Genomic DNA, 19543 nt, shown 5'->3' on the forward strand with positions numbered 1-19543 from the left:
GCTCAAAAAAAAACAACTCCCCATTGTCTGATAAGCCAAGTTCAAACTCATCAGTCTTGCATAGAAGTCCCCTTGTCACCTCTCTCCAACCTACCTTTCCAACGAATTCTTGTACTACACATCATGTGCCAATTAAACTGTGCCAGTGTCTCCTGACTGTGTTCACATGACTCCCACCTTCCTGGAATGATCTTCCTTATCCCAGCTCTGTCTACTTTCCCAAATCTATTCATGTTACAAAGCCTGAACTCAAGTGCCACCCCTACTATGAGGGCTTCTGGTACCTTTTTAGTGAGAAAAGCTTACTCTAACGTTGAATTATCACAGTGCTTGATCTGCCCCTGTATGAAGGTACTTAACCTCTATCTCCCTTCATTATGGACATATGTCTCTTATCTCTTATCTACTAAATGGTAGACTCCTTGACTAAAGAATTCCTGTCTGCTTCATATGATATTCTTTCTCCAAGGCACTGAGGATGTTTTTACAAAACACAAACCAAATTAATATTTGATAAATTAATGTAAACAGAGAGTGAAAAGAAAATAACAACTTATGGGCGAATAGCAGTTTATACGGCCTGAACTCATGTTCTTTTATGTATTTACCTTCCCTGAAAGAACCTAGTGTTCTTCCTATTGAGTTGCAAGGAAGGAGGACTCCTGGTTCTGAGTCCCAAATCCTCACCCACACCTCGGCCTCAGGTCCAGCGGTGTGCTATACTGGCTCACACCGGCTCACAAAAGCCAATTCTGTGCAACACTTCATTGTGTTCAGTGACATCGTGTTAGTAAGTTGAAATTGGACATGGGAGGAGTATTTACATCACAAAATACTACCAATTTGATACCAAAAACAAACGCTACCAATTTGGATTTCCCCCCACCCCCGCCCCAGAGAGCTAACTTACCAGGATGCCGTTGCCCAGATCCCAAATTCTGCCTTATCATAATGCTATGGAAACTTTTGATGCCCAACATCAGACCCTCATGTGACATAGACGCTGACCCAGCTGTGCATTCTATGCTATGCCGCTCATGCATCTGGCTGGGAGTTGGGAACCTAATGGAACTCTGGAGTCAGACTGGGATGAGGAATTTGCTGGTTACACTGCCAAGTTTCCTGCTCTTGTACCTTACCTTTCTGTTCTGAGCCTGCCCTCAGATAGAAACCATAGCCATTGCTTCCTTTCTTCATCTCCACAATTCGGGGCTGGTGGGGTAACAGTTTCAAACTGGCTGTTTCTCTTTTGAATTGTATCTTCTGCTCAACATGACGCTTGTCAGTTTCTTTGTCCACCAGCAGGAACATGACACGGCTTCCTGACTTCTTCACCTGTAACAACACACACAGATGAGGAATGACATCAACCCCCAAGAACAATGCTGGGGAATAAGAAAGTTTCTGTATAAAGGCACACAGTCTCTAGGTTCAACAAAAGATAGGGGATGAAAGGCCTGAGTTTAAGCTGTTACACTATGCCCTACCAGCTAACTGATATGTATTTATCGCCTTTTTTTTTTTTTTTTTTTTGAGATGGAGTGTCACTCTTTCGCCCAGGCTGGAGTGCAGTGGCACTATCTCAGCTCACTGCAAGCTCTGCCTCCCGGGTTCATGCCATTCTCCTGCCTCAGCCTCCCGAGTACCTGGGACTACAGGCGCCCGCCACCGCACCTGGCTAATTTTTTTTTTTTTTTTGTATTTTTAGTAGAGACGGTGTTTCACCGTGTTAGCCAGGATGGTCTCGATCTCCTGACCTCATGATCCACCCGCCTCGGCCTCCCAAAGTGCTGGGATTACAGGCGTGAGCCACCGTGCCCGGCCTCTATCTCCACTTCTATAGTTGTTTTCCCTTATTTAAGTATGACCTACCCATATAGGTGCTAACTGAGCCCAAGTAGGAGCTGGAATTCAGAAAACCCATAAAGGTACCTAGATAAAAGCTAGAAAGGGAGTTTGGAAAAGAAAAGAAAGTAAGGGTCCACATCAAAAAATCATTCTACAAAGAGAAGGTTGGTCAATTTTTAAGGTTCCATATGACCTCAAAGGAAAATCTCGGTTATCTCCCACTTCCTATTAAAGCATTTCAGTATTAACGGCTCAACAGTGAACTTATTGTAAATTCAGAGGGCGCAGTGGCACACGCCCATAATCCCAGCACTTTGGGAGGCCAAGGCGGGCAGATCACTTGAGCTGAGGAGTTCAAGACCAGCCTGGCCAACATAGTGAGACCCTATCTCTACAAAAAACACACACACACACACACACATAAAAATTAGCCAGGTGCGGTGGTGCACACCTGTAGTCCCAGCTACTCAGGAAGCTGAGGTAGAAGAATCATCTGAGCCCAGGAGGCCGAGACTGCAATGAGCCGAGATTGTGCCACTACACTCCAGCCTGGGTAACAGAGTGAGACCCTGTCTCAATCAAACAGTTCAGAGGGGGCTCCCAATCAGATACAAACAAGATCCAAAAGGTAAAGTTAATAATTTTGTAGACCTCATGTGAAACTAGGGAAGGCTTTATTCCAAAACCCTATATTAACACTGCTTATACCACTAGTGTGAGTCTGTTCACCCTTAATATGAAGGGGCAACTCAACTGGATATTTTTTCCATCATAAACTCATGCTGTCCCCTACCACCCCTGTCTTCCTGTCACCTCCAATGAGAATAGAGTGGAAGATAGGGTAAGAAAAGTACCCTTTGGGGCATACCTTTTCAACCACTTCCTCATGGCTGGCATCCTCTACATTCTCTCCATTCACTTCAATCAAGTGATCATCAGCCAGAACTCCAGCTTTCATAGCCACACCTTGAGGTGTAATATCAGTCATGTACACCCCCTTTTTACCTGGAAGAGAGTAGGGGTAAACTCCATGTGGAGACACAAGTGACTCCCTCTTGGATGGTAATCTGTGATGTTGACTTCTGATTAGCCCCAGTCCTGTGATTGCCTCCAGATTCCTACTTCATTTACTGTCCCTAGTCTAAGAACATGTCAACCTTAATGTTGTCACACAAATTATAGGCTATGATGCACTATAGCATTCTTGGCTATTGCGGAGGGCTGCCTTCGATTGTCTTGCTGGAGCACATATACCCTTTCCCTATGGTATATCAGCCTTGGGTCTGGGGAGTAACACAGAGATCTACATGTTTTGTGGCTGTCCAAGACCATGCTTCTGTTCGTAAGTTCCCCTGATAAATTCCAATGTACCAACAAACTGGATTTGCCTGGCTTGTCCTTTGGTTTCTCAGCTCCTTTGGCCTTTGAGGGACTGCTTTGCATACACCACTCTTTCACAGAACACTCCATTGCAAAGAAAAACTCGAAATCCAATGGTAAAGACTTTTCTCCCAATAATGTGAAACAAACTTCCGATTTTAGAGCTAACTCGGCCTTTGGCTTCTGATCTAAAATCACAGTTATAGCTCCTGGCACTGAACTTGACACAGCCTTTACTCAGTGGGTATTTGCTGATTTGAATAGAATTTCTGAGGTCAGCTAAATGCAAAGATGGAATCTTGGGTGGCCTTGGCCCCTTGAACCAGAAAGCGCTAAAACATGCCCACACTGCATTATTGTGTCATACGCCCTTTCTTTGCATTTGTAGAATCAGAAAGCATCTTTACCATTCTCTCCTCTTCAGTTTGTACTATTATATTAGCCATCGTATGCTGTGGAGTCATCTCACCAATGTAGGCTAACAAGGACAGGCACAGGAGGGAGGGAAGAACCCGAATGCATTTAGGTGGTGAGATTTAGGTGCTACTTACAGAAATGCTGTCAATTCTTCAAAGATATTAATAGAGCAGTTCCCCCTTAACCATGGGGGATACATTCCAAGACCCCCAGTGGAGGCCTGAAACTTTAAGATAGTATACCGAACCCTATATGTTTTTTCCTGTGCTTACATACCTACGATAGAGTTTAACTTATAAATTAGGCACAGTAAGAGATTAACAATAACTGAGCTAATCTTAGCAACCTCAGCATACAGTATTTTTTCTTTCCTTATTAAATCGAGAACTTTTCACTTAATAGAAGCACTTTACAGCCTTTTTTTTTTTTTTTTTTTTTAACAGATGGAGTCTCGCTCTGTCACCTAGGCTGGAACGCAGGGCCGCAGTCTTGGCTCACAGCAACCTCTGCCTCCCCGGTTCAAGCGATTCTCCTGCCTCAGCCTCTCGAGTAGCTGGGACTACTGGCACCTGCCACCGCGCCTGGCTAATTTTTGTATTTTTAGTAGAGATGGGGTTTTGCCATGTTGGCCAGGCTTGTCTCGAACTCCTGACCTCAGGTAATCCACTCGCCTCGCACTCTCAAAGCGCTAGGATTACAGATATGAGCCACTGTGCCCGGCCACTTTACAGCTTCTCTTTGTCATATCTGAACTGCCAGCATCACTATCGTTGCATTTTTGGCTTTTTTTTTTTTTTTTTTGAGACGGAGTCTTGCTTTATCGCCCAGCCTGGAGTGCAGTGGCGCAATCTGAGCTCACTGCAACCTCCGCCTCCCGGGTTCACACCATTCTCCTGCCTCAGCCTCCTGAGTAGCTGGGACTACAGGCGCCCACCACCACACCCGGCTAATTTTTTGTATTTTTAGTAGAGACAGGGTTTCACCGTGTTAGCCAGGATGGTCTCGATCTCCTGACCTCATGATCCGCCCGCCTCGGCCTCCCAAAGTGCTGGGATTACAGGTGTGAGCCACTGCGCCCGGCCTGAGCTATTATTTTTTATTGATACATAACATTTGTACATATTTATAGGGTGTGTGTCATATTTTGATACCAAGAGCATATAATGAACAAATCAGGGTGTAATATTTAGGACATCCATCCTTGAACATTTATCATTTCTTTGTGTTGAGAATATTTCAAATCTTCTTACAGCTATTTTGAAATGTACAATACATTGTTGTTAACTACAGTCACCCCACTGTGCTATCAAACATTAGAACTTATTCCTTCTCTCTGTGGGTTTGTACCCATTAACCTAGCTTTCTTCATCCCCACCCTACCCCACACACATACCCTTCCCAGCTGCTGGTATCTCTCATTCTACTCTCTACCTCCATGAGATTCACCTTTTTTAGCTCCCACATATGAGAATATGTGATATTTTTCTTTCTGTGCTGGGCCATTATTAAGCAAAATAAGGATTATTTGAACACAGTACTTTAATACCGTGACAGTTGACCTGGTAACTGAGTAGTAAGTAGTAAGACTAACAGGCAGGTAAGCACATGCCACGTGGAGATGCTAGACAAACAGAGGATTCACGTCCAAGACGGGGCAGGACAGCACAAGATTTCATTACACTACTCATAATGGTTCACAATGCAAAAATTATGTATGGAATTTTCCATTTAATATTTTCAGACCACAGTTGCCTACAGGTAAGGTAACTGAAACTATGGAAAGCCAAACAGGATAAGGGGGGACTCTTGTATGTCAACCTAGGCAAGGGATCGCTTGCTACTGACTACATAAATCACTTGTAAGGAATGACAGTAACTTAAACTCTGCTTCCTTAAACACTCAGCATTTCTCCTGCTACCTTGTTATATATTTGTCATGAAGAGACCATTTTCCTCATAAAGCTAACCTAAACCATTCACCATGTGCATTAGCACACGAGCCAGATGAGTAGAATCTGAATTATGATTTTCTTTTTTTTACCACTTTACTGATAATAGGCTTCTAAGACGTGCCAAGCTTCCTTTGACTACGCACACCACTGTGTTTAATAACTGACAGACCTGAGAAATACCCCTTATCGTGAGTTTACATCTCTTGGTACAGGTTAAATAAGCCTTAGAAACTATTTTAAATTTACCACTGGTCTGCTGCTGTATCACTTGCCAAATCATGACCTACCACCAGTGCTTCTCCAGCCCCAGAAAGAACATAGGCAGAGGCAGTGTTCAAGAAGGAATCGACCAGCTAACACAGCTCCTCTGGTTCCAACCAATACCCCAGAGCCACGGTCAACTGAACACAGGTTAGTCTGCACCTCTGAAATTCTAGAAATAGAACTTCTGGTGCTTCCTGATGGTCAGGGTTTCTCAAATCACTATGTACTTCTTAGCCAGAGCTCAAAGATGCACCTCAGAACAGGTGGGGCTGAGCCGCAGCTGAGGATACTATCAAAATGTTACAGGAGGGTGGAAATTTTTGCGGTATTCTCAGCAAAGGTAACAGTGCCTGGCACATCAGCAGGTGCTCAAGAATTTGTTGAATAAATGAATGACTATCTGGGCACTCAGATAAAAAAAAAAGATACCAATCTTACTCAAAAATAGCTATTATGAAGAATCTCATTTTTCTTGCCTTTTATTCCTTATTCTCCCCTTCATTTTCACGCTAAGAGGGCTAGAAGCATCAACCCTCTGGCCCCCTGACCTCAAAGAGTCCTCAAGTGCCAGCCTGACAAACACTCAGGGACAGGAGTACCCAGTGCCCCCCACCCCCACTGCTGTCCAGTGTCCCTCCCCTATTGCACAACTGTGCAAGGCAAGGGAAAGGGCAGGGAGGGAGTGAGAGACGGAGGGAGGCAAGCTGTTGCAAGCTATCTATAGCAACTGAAAAGTCAGTCAAAGAAGAAAAGTCATTAACCAGTAGCATCTTTGTTCTGGAAGCCTGTTGTCTGTGCCCTGCCCCTGCCTCCCCTTGCTCCCCAAAAAATTCTCACCTTGGACAGTTTTCAGAGAGAAGCCATAGCTGCCTCCCTCCTTCACGAGATAGCAGAGCCGGGGCTGGGTCCAAGTTTGCACACCTCCATTCATCACAGGGGAAAGTATATTATCACTCAAACCTTGCTCCTTCTGACTTTGACCCAACTCTTTCAAGTCCACCCGTGTTTTCACTGCTTTCTCATAGGAATCCCCATCCAGAACTAGTAAAGTCACTGAATTCCCACTCTTTCTGACCAGATCCACAACCTAGGAGGGAAGAAGAAAAAGGTAACTTTAATAACCCTCTGCCAACTGCCAGAGGGAAATGCTGACCATCTGGCTCAATATCTGGCCCTGGAGATGCTGCTAGTTGACCCTTGACACCCAAGTAGAAGCAGGTAGTTCCTCAGCCACCTCCATCCCTGCCCTCCCGAGATCCAGGTGCAGATTAGGCTGAGCTTCTGGCACTGCTGGAATATAGAGTGTGGTTCAACCCCAGCCCAGAGGGTTCTTACAAGACTGGTCCTTTCTAGAGAGGAGCACTGCCCTAGATTGTAACCATTCCTCCCGTGTGCATGGGGACAGCACAGTGTAAGGAAAAGACCATGCTTTTGGAGTCAGGCAGAATAGGGTAAGGCCAGACTCTCCCATATATCCTCAGCAGGAACATGTTAGCAAGCTAAGATATCCGTACTTAGCTTCCTAATCTGTGAAATTGTAACATATACCTTATGAGGTCATGATGAGGACTTAACAAGATAATGAATATAAAATTGCTGGCCGGGCGTGGTGGCTCATGCCTGTAATCACTGCACTTTGGGAGGCCGAAGCGGGCGGATCACGAGGTCAGGAGATCGAGACCATCCTGGCTAACACGGTGAAACCCCATCTCTACTAAAAATACAAAAAAAAAAAAAAATTAGCCGGGTGTGGTGGCAGGTGCCTATAGTCCCAGCTACTTGGGAGGCTGAGGCAGGAGAATGGCATGAACCCGGGAGGTAGAGCTTGCAGTGAACCGAGATCGCACCACTGCACTCTAGCCTGGGTGAAAGAGCGAAACTCCATCTCAAAAAAAAAAAAAAAAAAAAAAAAATACCTAGCACCATTTTTGGTATATAGTGAACATGCAATTCATGTTAGACCTGAGCTATTCAAATCCAAGAGTAATGTGTACAGTTCTTGGTTCCTCATAGGGGACTTGATTGGCCAACACAAGGTACAGCAATAAAGGTGTCCTGCCTTGCCAGTGGCAGCCAGGAAAGAACCAAACTCTACCAACCCCCAAAATTATAATCAGCAGAGAAGATGTGGGGGCTGAAGAGATCCTGGAAGAAAAGCCCCAAATGTCTCATTCACCTGCATATGTTCTTCTTTGTCCACAAAGACACCATTGATCCTAAGAACTCTGTCTCCATCTTGAAGGCCAGCCTTCTCTGCTGGGCTACACTTCTCAACCACCCGGACCAGGTGGCCCTCGGTGTCCTTCTCAATTCGCAGGAAGAAGCCATAGTTTTGCCCTTCTTGCTTGGACAGTTTACATTCTCGGGGGTTGAAGGTGGAGGTCATTTCTGTGATGAAAAAAATAAATTAATAAAACCATGGAAAAGAGAATCTAATTGGAGTGAGAACCCCATCCTCCATCTCCTATAATTCTGTTCTTCCAATCACCAAATCTAGACTGCTTGGGTAGTAATGCTGGGGGCACAGGAGGACACCTTCCAGAACTTGCTAATGATTTCCAAATCTGTTTCCCCAAGGACAACCTTTTTACTAGAGTTTCAGACCCACATATTTTTTACTGAGTACTGGACACAGATGCTTCCATTTCAGTATCTCCAACCAAACTCCTCTTTGTCCTCTGACCTAAAGAAATTAAGTCCAAATACATGACCCAAAAAATTTATGACAAGCCCACTCTCATTCAAACATTTGAAGAGCTTTTCAAGTTCAAGGAATCGAGGCTAAATCTGTAGACAAGATGGACCCATACCTTGCCTCTTCTATTGGGGAACATTATTACATTCCTATAACCACACGTGGTGAGTGTCATGCTGGGGAAGAATGCAGTGATAAGGGGGAAAATAACAAAGGGTCTTGGGAATAGGGAGCGGGATGGGAAGAACAAAGAACATTTCCTGAAGGAATGACACTTCCAAGAACTGAAGGATTAGTAGAAGCTTGGTGAGGTAGGACAGGACAAGGAAGAGCTTAAACCATTAAAAAAGGCAGGCACAGTGGCTCACCCCTGTATTCCCAGCACTTTGGGAGGCCGAGGCGGGCAGATCACAAGGTCAGGAGTTTGAGACCAGCCTGGCCAATATGGTGAAACCCCAGCTCTACTAAAATTACAAAAATTAGCCAGGCGTGGTGGCAGCCACCTGTTGTCCCAGCTATTCGGGAGGCTGAGGCAGGATAATTGCTTTAACCTGGGAGGTGGAGATTGCAGTGAGCCGAGATCACACTGCTGCACTCCAGCCTGGGCAATAGAGTGAGACTCTGCCTCAAAAAAAAAGGACACCAGGCCTTAGAGCTGGTCCAATATGTTGGAGATGCACTAGAAAAGGCTGTTCTGGCCCCTGAAGTCTCTAGCCACAGCAGAAAAGAGATGCTCGATAGAAAAGGGATTCCAGTGGCTAGGTTGGGGCTCTCCCTCCCAGACGCTTTGTCACCCAGGCTGCAGTGCAGTGGCGCAATCGCAGCTCACTGCAGCCTCGAATTCCTGGGCTTAGGCGATCCTCCCACCTCAGCCTCCTGAATAGCTGGAGCTACAGGCACATACCACTATGCCCTGCTAACTAATTTTTTTAGAGACAGTGTCTCGCTTTGTTGCCCAGGCTGGTCTCAAACTCCTGGGCTCAAGTGATCTTCATGCTTCAGGCTCCCAAAGTGCTGGAATTACAGAATGAGCCCCCATGCCTGGCCTGAAGCAGCTTCTATTTCCATTCATCCTGCCCCTCCTGTTGCCCCATTGCAGGGGCAAGGTCCTGAGCCATAGGAGGAAGACAGGACAAGTGTAAAACCGACAGCTAGGGCTCCGGCACACAGTTATTATTAAGGGTAAGACTTCTGCCAGTGCCCCGACACCTGCTGGCTGAAAGCTTTTTCTTTTATAGGAGAATAAGAACAGGGGCCAGAACAGCAAGAGGCTGATACAGAAGGCAGAAGGCTCACAACAGAGCACTGGAGTCTGCTCTTCACACCACCTGCAAGGCAAGCCCTCAAGTTCCTCTCATCACAGTTCCCTACCTACAAATCAGAATAAACCACCTATCCCTTCCCTCCTGGAGGGACAAGAACGGATGACCACACAGGATATGGGGGAGGGTGAAGAATAGGCCACAAAGTGCTCCAGGCACCCTAGAAGCCATGGCATGGTGATTGAAGATAGCCATCCCTGACCTTCATGCCCACAGAGACGTACAGTACAAATCGGACAGAGAGCCCCCAGCTGCCCAATACTAGGCCTCTCCTGCAGTCTCCGCAAAGTCTGAAGCCCCATGCCGCCAGTGGCACGAGTGACTAAGTAGCGAAGAAAGAAGCAAACAAATAGACTCCCCATCGAGCATTGAGGCAAGAAAACAGCAAAGCCACTCACCAGTGGTCAACACCAGCACCTTGGGAGAGCTAGGCAGCTCTGCCTTATCAAAAGCCATGACCAGCTGCCAGGAAAACACCACTCTGGGATGAAAGGAGAAAATATGGCATCACCAGAGTTGAGTCACATCCAGGCACCTGTTTGTGGCCCATTCCAGCTCCCTCACCTTTCACTCCTCTTTCTGCTGATCCCAACCTGCGAGCATCAGTTCAGTTTCAGCTTGAGTTCACATCTATGTCCAAGCTCACCTGTAGATCCCTACACCTTTCCATTTCATAGGGCCAAAAGACCCCAAAAGAAAAAAAATCAGAAAAGAAAGACGAGGTCTCAATGTACTTTACTGGGAGGATCAGACAGTAATTACATAAATGAATAGGATCATTTCAGATAATGATATTTGCTGTGAAGAGAATAAAACAATGTCAAACAAAACATGCAAAGCCCTCTTAAAGTTGGGAGTAATTATTGGAGAACCTCACTCAAATCCTACAAAATTTAAAATATGTCCTTATAATCAGGATAAGGCCAACAGATACTGTGTTTTCATCAAGAGATGAGGCTGTTTGTGATCAGCATATGAATGCTCATTTCTAAGGCACTCACACCCAAGACTCAACAATCTCATGCCCTGCAGTGTCAACCACAAACTCTTAATCTCTTTGTTTGTAGGCCAAGGATAGAAAGTGAAACCTCCTCACTAGGAGAACCAGCCCTGTGTTTGGAGAGAGGGGAAGAGGCAAAGGTTTTCCTATGTCTCACTGGAGACCTGTGAGCCTGACATACAAAGAAACACAAATCACTGTTTCTTGGCAGAATCTCAAGTTGACTTTTTTGTTTGAAGTTTTCAAACAGCCAGATGGTAATCGCTCAGATCTGCATCTATGGCTTTGAAGGCTCAAGCATTCAAGGTCAGTTTCTTTTTTGTCTGGTTGAAGCCAGAAAATTAGAGCCACTTTATACCAATAGTGAAATGCTACCATACTGGTGGGGAAACAGCTACTGCTGCAAGCCCCCAACTGCCTTCTGCCACTGTGTACTCCCCACCACACAGCCATTAATGGATTAATGCTATGGCCATCGATCTGCATGTACCCAGGCCAAACTGATTAAATATTTAACGCCCCCAGCTGCACCAATGGGGAAAGCAGACCTAAACCTCAAAAGCCTGGTCTTACATGGGAACCTAAAACTATTTGTTTCCTTTGCCATCTTGCAGAAAGATGATTCATCTAGGAGCCAAGGGAGCTGGGCTCTGGTCCACCTCCAGGCCTTGTTCTGTCTAGTCCACATCCTGGTGTTACTCTGTCCCCTAATTCAGAGCTGGGGTATGTCTCTTTCACAAGACTCTGTCATTGCTCCATGACAAGGATGCCTGGGACTCTGGAACACAGGGCCTAATTAGGAAGGATCTTTGTATTTAAGGACACTCTTTCCTACTTCTTTAACCCCACCTCATCTTCTGCCTCCTGAAAAAATCTAGAGATCAGACCCCTCTGGTGGATAGACACAGAAGAAATGAAGGCCTCTGGATTTCTAGAATATCATTAGCAGCAATCATTTGAAGTTGGAGTCCATTAAATCCAGCAGGCTTTGTTCCCCAGTTCAAACAGCCAAAATACATGGTGGTACACATCTTTAGTCCCAGCTACTCGGGAGGCTTAGTTGGGAGGATGGCTTGAACCTGGAGGCAGAGAGGTTGCTGTGAGCCGAGATCGCACCACTGCACTCCAGCCTGGGCAACAGAATGAGACCCTGTTTCAAAAAAAGAAAAAAAAACTGGAGATGAAAGAAAGCTATAACCATTCCTGAGCTCGGGGGGGGAAAAATCAATAGTTGACAACAAAGTTGTTTATCTGTGGGAAAGAGAGCAAAGTGTTGGCTGGCAGACAGGAACCGCTCGGGGGTGAGAGCCAATGAGATTTTTTTTTTCACCAGTTTTATTGATGAAAAAGCTAATTATACCATTAAATTTTGCTTTTTTCCAAAATGATTAGATTATTGCTGCCAGGAAAGAGAATAATGTGGCCGTGGTCAAGAAGAAACATTAAATACCCTTTAGAAGTTAGGAAGGCTTGGTAATGAAAAGGAGGGTGGTATGACCTCTGGATCTGGCAAAGTAGAAAGAACTAAAGCCACTGGTCTATTTTCCATAGGAAAGAAATAGCTGGTGGGACCTAGGGGACTTCTTCCCAGCCCAAGGCAGGCCAAGGACTCTCAGGCCCCAGACGGCCATCAACAGAATTGATATATGAGATCCTCAGCACCACCCTCACCAACTCCCCTGCACAGAAAGCTGGAAGTCTGAGCTGGGAGCTGTTCCTGAGTGCTCTTTGTGTAACTCCTATGAGCTTCCAGGTGTTATTTTGAAAAGGAATGCTGGGCCTGGCATGGTGGCTCACGCCTGTAATCCCAGCACTTTGGGATGCCAAGGTGGGTGGATCACCTGAGGTCAGGAGTTAGAGACCAGCCTGGCAAACATGGTGAAACCCCGTCTCTACTAAAAATACAAAAATCAGCCAGGTATGGTGGTGCACACCTGTAATCCCAACTACTCGGGAGGCTGGGGCAGGGGAATCGCTTGGACCTGGGGGGCAGAGGTTGCAGTGAGCCGAAATCGTGCCAGTGCACTCCAGCTCGACAACAGTGAGATTCCGTCTCAAAAAAAAAAAAAAGAAGAAGAAGAAGAAAGAAAGAAAGAAAAAGAATTCTGGACTGGGCGCAGTGGCTCACGCCTGTAATTCCAGCACTTTGGGAGGCCAAGGCAAGCGGATAACGAGGTCAGGAGATGGAAACCATCCTGGCCAACATGGTGAAACCTTGTCTCCTAAAATTCAAAAAAAAAAAAATTAGCTGGATGTGGTGGTGGCGTGAGGCAGGAGAATCGCTTGAACCCGGGAGGTGGAGCTTGCAGTAAGCCAAGATTGCGTCACTGCACTCCAGCCTGGCGACAGAGCAAGACTCTGTCTCAAGAAAAAGAAAAGAAAAGAAAAGGAATTCTGAAGCTGCTAGAGACCAGACAAAACATGGGCCAGGGGTAAGTAAATTCTTCTTCTGAAGAAGGAAAATAAATGGCAACTCCTTGAGGAGTGAAGTCAGCAGAATGACAAGATCTTCCTTCATCTCCTCAGTCCTAGTTGTCCACCCATGCCCAAAGGCTCCAGCTGTCTCATCTGAGTGAGCAGAAGAATTTAGTTGAAATTGTGTAACTCTGTAGACCGTGTCAGGTGATGCTAGCAATAATAAATCATGTCATTTGAAAACTCTCTATGGCACATTATCTCATTTAATGCTCGCAATCACCTTACAAGTTTGATTCTCAATCCTAGCTGCCCCTCAGAATCACCTGTAGAGATTTAGAAAAATCGATGCTTAGGCTCCACCTCAGGTCTAAAGCAGACCTAAAGACCTAAACCAGATCAAAGGAACTAGAGCTTAAAAATCACCCTAGGTGCCGGGCACGGTGGCTCACGCCTGTAATCCCAGCACTTTGGGAGGCCGAGGCAGGCAGATCACAAGGTCAGGAGATCGATACCATCCTGGCTAACACCGTGAAACCCCGTCTCTACTAAAAATACAAAAAATTAGCCGGGCGTGGTGGCGGGCGCCTGTGGTCCCAGCTACTCGGGAGGCTGAGGCAGGAGAATGGCGTGAACCTGGGAGGCGGAGCTTGCAGTGAGCCGAGATCAGGCCACTGAACTCCAGCCTGGGTGACAGAGCGAGACTCCACCAAAAAAAAAAAAAAAAAAAAAAAAATCACCCTAGGCTGCCTCGACTCCTCCTGTCTCCCCTCAGCCTCAGGATAACTCCCTCCCTCATGGGTCACAGAGGAATGTTGAGATTGAATGAACTAATCACAGCCACCCTGGGCTCACCTTTATCCAACTCGACAGGCCAAGGTGGCAGCCTGATTAGGAGAAGCCCTTGGTCACACCGTGCAGGCCTCGGGATCCTGTGTACCCACAATCAGTGCCCCAGCCAGCAGGATAGGAGTGTGTCACAACCTGCAATCTGTTCCTTGTGCCTCCCTCCCCAAGTTCTAGTTCTGAGTCGGGTGAGCATAGAACCAAGCAGATAAAACAACCTTTCACTGTTCTCATGGACTCTTTATGCTCTTAATTAAGTCTAGGGGATTGCTCCCCACCTCCCAAACCTAAACACCTTAAAAGCTGAGGCCATTCCTCATCCTCCTCCAAACCTATGGGCAGAATCCATTCAGGACTGAGGCCCTACCAGTCATCCCGTGAACCCTGGAGGATGAGTGATGGTTGCCAGATTTACTCCACAGTTCTTTGCTCCCTACCAATCTCTTCCCTTTCCCAAAAATTAGTTTCTTCAGTTAGCATGCTGGGGCAGGTGAAATCTGTTTGGGATCATGAACATAGTTCCTTCTATTTTCCATTTCAGCATCAAGAAGACATACTACCCAAACCTGATTTCATTTGTTCATGCCACAGGCATCTGCCCCTCACTTATATGCAAAACACTGTCAAGTGGTTGAAAGGATAAAGTTATACACCACCCCTATTCTCAAGAGCCTTTATAGTTGAATAAAGTTAAGAAAAAGTTTTAGAACAAAAATAACTTGCCGGGTGCAGTGGCTCACACCTGTAATCCCAGCACTTTGGGAGGCTGAGGAGGGCGGATCATGAGGTCAAGAGATCTAGACCATCCTGGCCAACATGGTGAAACCCTGTCTCTACTAAAAATACAAAAATTAGCCGGGTGTGGTGGTGCATGCCTGTAGTCCCAGCTACTCAGGAGGTTGAGGCAGGAGAATCGCTTCAACCCAGGAGGTGGAGGTTACAGTGTGCTGAGATCGCGCCAGTACATTCCAGCCTGGGGACAGAGCAAGAATCTGTCTCAAAAAAAAAAAAAAAAAAGGAAAGAAAGAAAGAAAAATATCATTGTGAGCAGAGTATAAGTGAGGTAAGACCTACAATATGAAACAAATTAAGGAAACCTTCAAAAATTAGGCAGGACTTGATTTGAGCCTTAACAACGTATGGATGACATTTCAACAAGTGCAGAAGAAGGACGAGACCATTTTAGACACCAAACAGTGTGGACACCATGTTATGAAAGTGGGAAAGTTTGCCAGGTGCAGTGGCTCACACCTGTAATCCCAACACTTTGGGAGGCAGAGGCAGAGGTGGGCAGATCACTTGAGGTCAGGAGCTCAAGACCAGCCTGGCCAACATGGCGAAACCCTGCCTCTACCAAAAAATACAAAAATTAGCCAGGCGTGGTGGTGGGCACCTGTAGTCCCAGCTATTGAGGAGGCTGAGGCAGGAGAATCACTTCAACCCAGGAAGCGGAGGTTGCAGTGAGCCGAGACAGTGCACTGAACTCCAGCCCGGGTGACAGAGTGAGACACTGTCGAAAGAGAGAAAGAGGAGAGAGAGAGAGAGAGAGAAAGAGGAGAGCAAGAGAGAGAGAAAGAAAGAGGGAAAGCTTGGGTGTGGTCAAGGAAGAGCTAAAACCCAATGTGGTTGAAGGACAGCCAAGAGAAGGGAAATCATGGGTGACAAATTAGACTATAAAGGCCTTTAATATCAGCCCAAGGGATCTGGCCTTAGCTTGGTGGAAAGGGGCACCACTCAAGGCTTTTAAGCAGAGGAATAACAGGATCAGAGTTGGGTTCCAAGAAGGGCAGGTAGGCTGGATTCAAGCAAAGACACACTGCAGAGAGGCCAGGTAAGAGGCTGTTGTCAAAATCCTACTCACACGTGATAAAGGGCCTGCCTGACCCACATAGCAGCCATCAGAATAGAATGAAGGTGACAGAGGTGGAGGAACTACAGAGAGGACTAAGTGACATTGTAGTAACTCTTCAGCCTTGTTCCCTCAGATTTCTCCATGCAGAGATGATCTCAGACAGAACAGCTGTGACAACACAGATGTCCAAAACACTTCTTTACACTCACCATGACAAGTGTCCAGGAGGAAAAACAGGTGTGCAGCACCCAGTGTCAGGGCCCACAGGCTCCTGCCACTCTTCCTAATGATGGCTTACTCCCCTGGCATGTAGTTATTTTGTTCTGGTTTCACTGTCATGAGGAAAGATCCCCTGTCGCAGAGTGGCAAATGCACAGTTAAGTCTTCTGAGGCCACAGCTCAATTCGAACACAACTGTGCTTTGGGCTCCTCTTAGTCCAGGGGTTGCAAGGACACTGTAGCTCTGTAGCCACTCACTTATCTGCCTGCTTCTCCGCAAGGGCCAGCTGTATACTTTCCCTGAACTGATAACCCTGGCTCAGTATTTTCTACTAACCAGCCTGGATAGCTTTCCTACTTCAAGCCCCGAACTCCCCTTCTATTATAGACTGATTTTTGCCCCCAACTTCCAATTCATACATTGAAGCCCTAATCCCCAATGTGACTATACTTGGAGACAGGAACTTTAAAGAAGTAACAAAGGTTAAATGAGGTCATAAGGGTGGGACCCTAATTCAACAGAACTGATGCCCTTATGAAAAGAGGAAGAGACATCAGAGAGGCACTTGCACAGAGAATAAAGCCATGTGAGGACACAGGGAGAAGACAGGAGAGGGGCCTCCGAGGACCCAAACCTGTTGACACCTTGGACTTCCAGCCTCTAGAACCGTGAGAAAATAAATGTTATTTAAGCCACACCTTCCGTGGTCTTCTATTACAGCAGCTTTAGCACCTTCTGAGGAATGCTGCCCACCCAGGCTGTGTGTTTGAAAGGGAATGTGTCAAAGGAAACTAATTCATGCTTTGATGACTGGCAGAAATGTGATGCCATTAAAAGATGGTGTAGTCATGAGGAATGAGATGGCAATGTCAGTTTGAGGTGGGTTTCAATTAGAGGACTTGACGGAACATCACCTAGAGCTCAGGAGATGCTGGACTAGAGTCGAGGTTTGGGACCATCTGCACAGCAGCACTACATGAAGCCCATCAATGAGATTACAAAAGGAGGGGAGCCAAGGATAAAGCCTTTGCAAAACCTGTATCTAAGTGATAGGAAAATGAAACAAAAAGGAGGCTGGACGCGGTGGCTCACACCTGTAATTCCAGTACTTTGGGAGGCCGAGGCGGGTAGATCATTTGAGGTCAGGAGTTCAAGACCAGCCTGGCCAACTGGTGAAGCCCCATCTCTTCTAAAAATACAAGAATTAGCCGGGCACGGAGGCACGTACCTGTAAGCCCAGGTACTTGGGAGGCTGAGGCAGGAGAATCGCTTGAACCCGGGAGGCAGTGGTTGCGGTGAGCCGAGATCACACCACTGCACTCTAGTCTGGGCAACAGAGTGAGTGAGACAGAAAGGAGGGAAGGAAGGAAGGAAGGGAAAGAGAGAGAGAGAAAGAGAGAAAACAAAGAGGAAGCAAAAAGGAATAATCAGAAAACAAAATGCCAAAATTTTAGTGTCATCAAAACTAAAAGAAGAATTTTAAAATGGGATAGTTAACAATGCCAAATAATGCTAAGAGGTAGAGAGAATGAAAACAGAAAATGCCACTGACATTCAGAAAATGGAAGTCTGGGCCTGATAAAACACTAAGAAGCAAGTGGATACCAAGTAACAGAAGCAACGAATATTGATATTTTATTTTTTGAGACAGAGTCTCGCTCTGTCACCCAGGCTGGAGTGCAGTGGTGCGATCTCAGCTCACTGCAACCTCTGCCTCCCAGATTCAAGCAAGTCTCCTGCTCAGCCTCCTGAGTAGTTGGGATTACAGGCACCCGCCACCATGCCCAGCTAATTTTTTTTTTTTTTTTTTTTTTTTTTTTTTTTCAGTAGAGACAGGATTTCACCATGTTGGTCAGGCTGGTCTCAAACTCCTGACCTTGTGGTCCGCCCACCTCAGCCTCCCAAAGTGCTGGGATTACAGGCATGAGCCACTGCACCCAGCCTGGATGTTTTTATTTTTAACATTAAGGAAACGATCAGCATGTTTCTGTATCAAGAGATGATATGGAGAACATGGAAACTGGGGTTAGCCTTGGTGAGAGGAAATACCTCTTCTCCGGGGGCAGAAGAGAAGTAGAAAAAAATATGATAAAGAAGAAAACAAGGTCACTTACCTCAGCCTCAATCTCTCCTACGAAGTAGCTGACAAAAATCAGGAACTTGGAGAATATGGAGCAAAAGTACCACAGAAAAATAATCTCTAGGGTCAAACAGGTAAATCAGCAAAGGTGGCCGAGAGGGGACGGAGGAAAAGCTGCTGCTTTTCATGAGAAGACAACTGCCTGAGGAAGAGGAGGCCAGCATGCCACCTTTCAATTTTCAAGAGACTCTGGAAATCTAGATTTACATAAAATGTCCCCATTTAAAAAAACTGACAGCTATTTCAAACTTAAAAGAAATTCTATGTAAACCAAAAGAGAATGGAGCCCCTGAGCTGGTGGTGAACTAAGACAGTGAACTAATGGCCACAGCATTAGTTCACTACAAAGAGTCAATGAATTGAATTAAAATGTCTAAGAAACAACTTAGGTTAAAATATATATATATAATAAACTTGCAGCAGCATGGGTTCCCATGGATTTTTCTTACAGTAATATACATCAAGAATAGAAAAGGAAAGTGGTAACTTTTACCCTAAGTTGGGACTAACATGTTTTTAAAACATAAGGGTAGGCCAGGCGCAGTGGCTCACACCTATAATCCCAGCACTTTGGGAGGCCGAGACGGGTGAATTACTTGAGGTCAGGAGTTCGAGACCAGCTTGGCCAACATGGTGAAACCTCATCTCTCCTAAAAACACAAAAAACATTAGCCAGGTGTGGTGGCAGGCACCTATAACCCCATATACTCCGGAGGCTGAGACAGGAGAATTGCTTGAACCCGGGAGGCGGAGGCTGCAGTGAGCCAAGATTGCACCACTGCACTCCAGCCTGGGCGACAGAACGAGACTCTGCCTCAAAAAATAAAAAATAAAGGCCAGGTACAGTGGTTCAGGCCTGTAATCCCAGCACTTTTGGAGGCCGAGGCAGGCGGATCACCTGAGGTCAGGAGTTTGAGACCAGCCTGGCCAACTTGGCGAAACCCTGTCTCTACTAAAAATACAAAAATTAGCCAGGCTTGGTGGTGGGCATCTGTAATCCCAGCTACTCAGGAGTCTGAGGCAGGAGAATCACTTGAACCCAGGAGGCAAAGGTTGCAGTGAGCTGAGATCACGCCATTACACTCCAGCCTGGGCAACGAGTGAAACTCCATCTCAAATTTAAAAAAAAATAAAATAAATTTTAAAATTAGCTGGGCGTGGTTGTGCGTGCCTGTAATCCCAGCTACTCAGG

The 19543-nt window shown here is 46.0% G+C and overlaps 1 protein-coding gene across 5 annotated transcripts in view; it reads right to left on the reverse strand.

Moving 5' to 3' along the window:
* The window catches only part of PDZK1 (PDZ domain containing 1), a 65417-nt gene that overhangs the window by 8802 nt on the left and 37072 nt on the right, over positions 1 to 19543 (reverse strand). For 3 of the 5 annotated variants that reach the window (XM_034963206.3, XM_003806205.7, XM_034963316.3), the window contains 4 exons: positions 8038 to 8249; positions 6699 to 6948; positions 2717 to 2853; positions 1140 to 1335 (listed from right to left, as the gene is read on the reverse strand). In XM_034963206.3, the coding sequence (XP_034819097.3) occupies positions 1140 to 1335; positions 2717 to 2853; positions 6699 to 6948; positions 8038 to 8249 (795 nt within the window). Of the gene's footprint in view, positions 1 to 1139; positions 1336 to 2716; positions 2854 to 6698; positions 6949 to 8037; positions 8250 to 10276; positions 14061 to 19543 lie in introns of those variants that run through there. The other 2 variants (XM_063605941.1, XM_063605952.1) reach the window with 2 other exon arrangements.

The sequence above is a fragment of the Pan paniscus genome, chromosome 1 (assembly GCF_029289425.2).
Source record: "Pan paniscus chromosome 1, NHGRI_mPanPan1-v2.0_pri, whole genome shotgun sequence".
Taxonomy (NCBI): domain Eukaryota; kingdom Metazoa; phylum Chordata; class Mammalia; order Primates; family Hominidae; genus Pan; species Pan paniscus.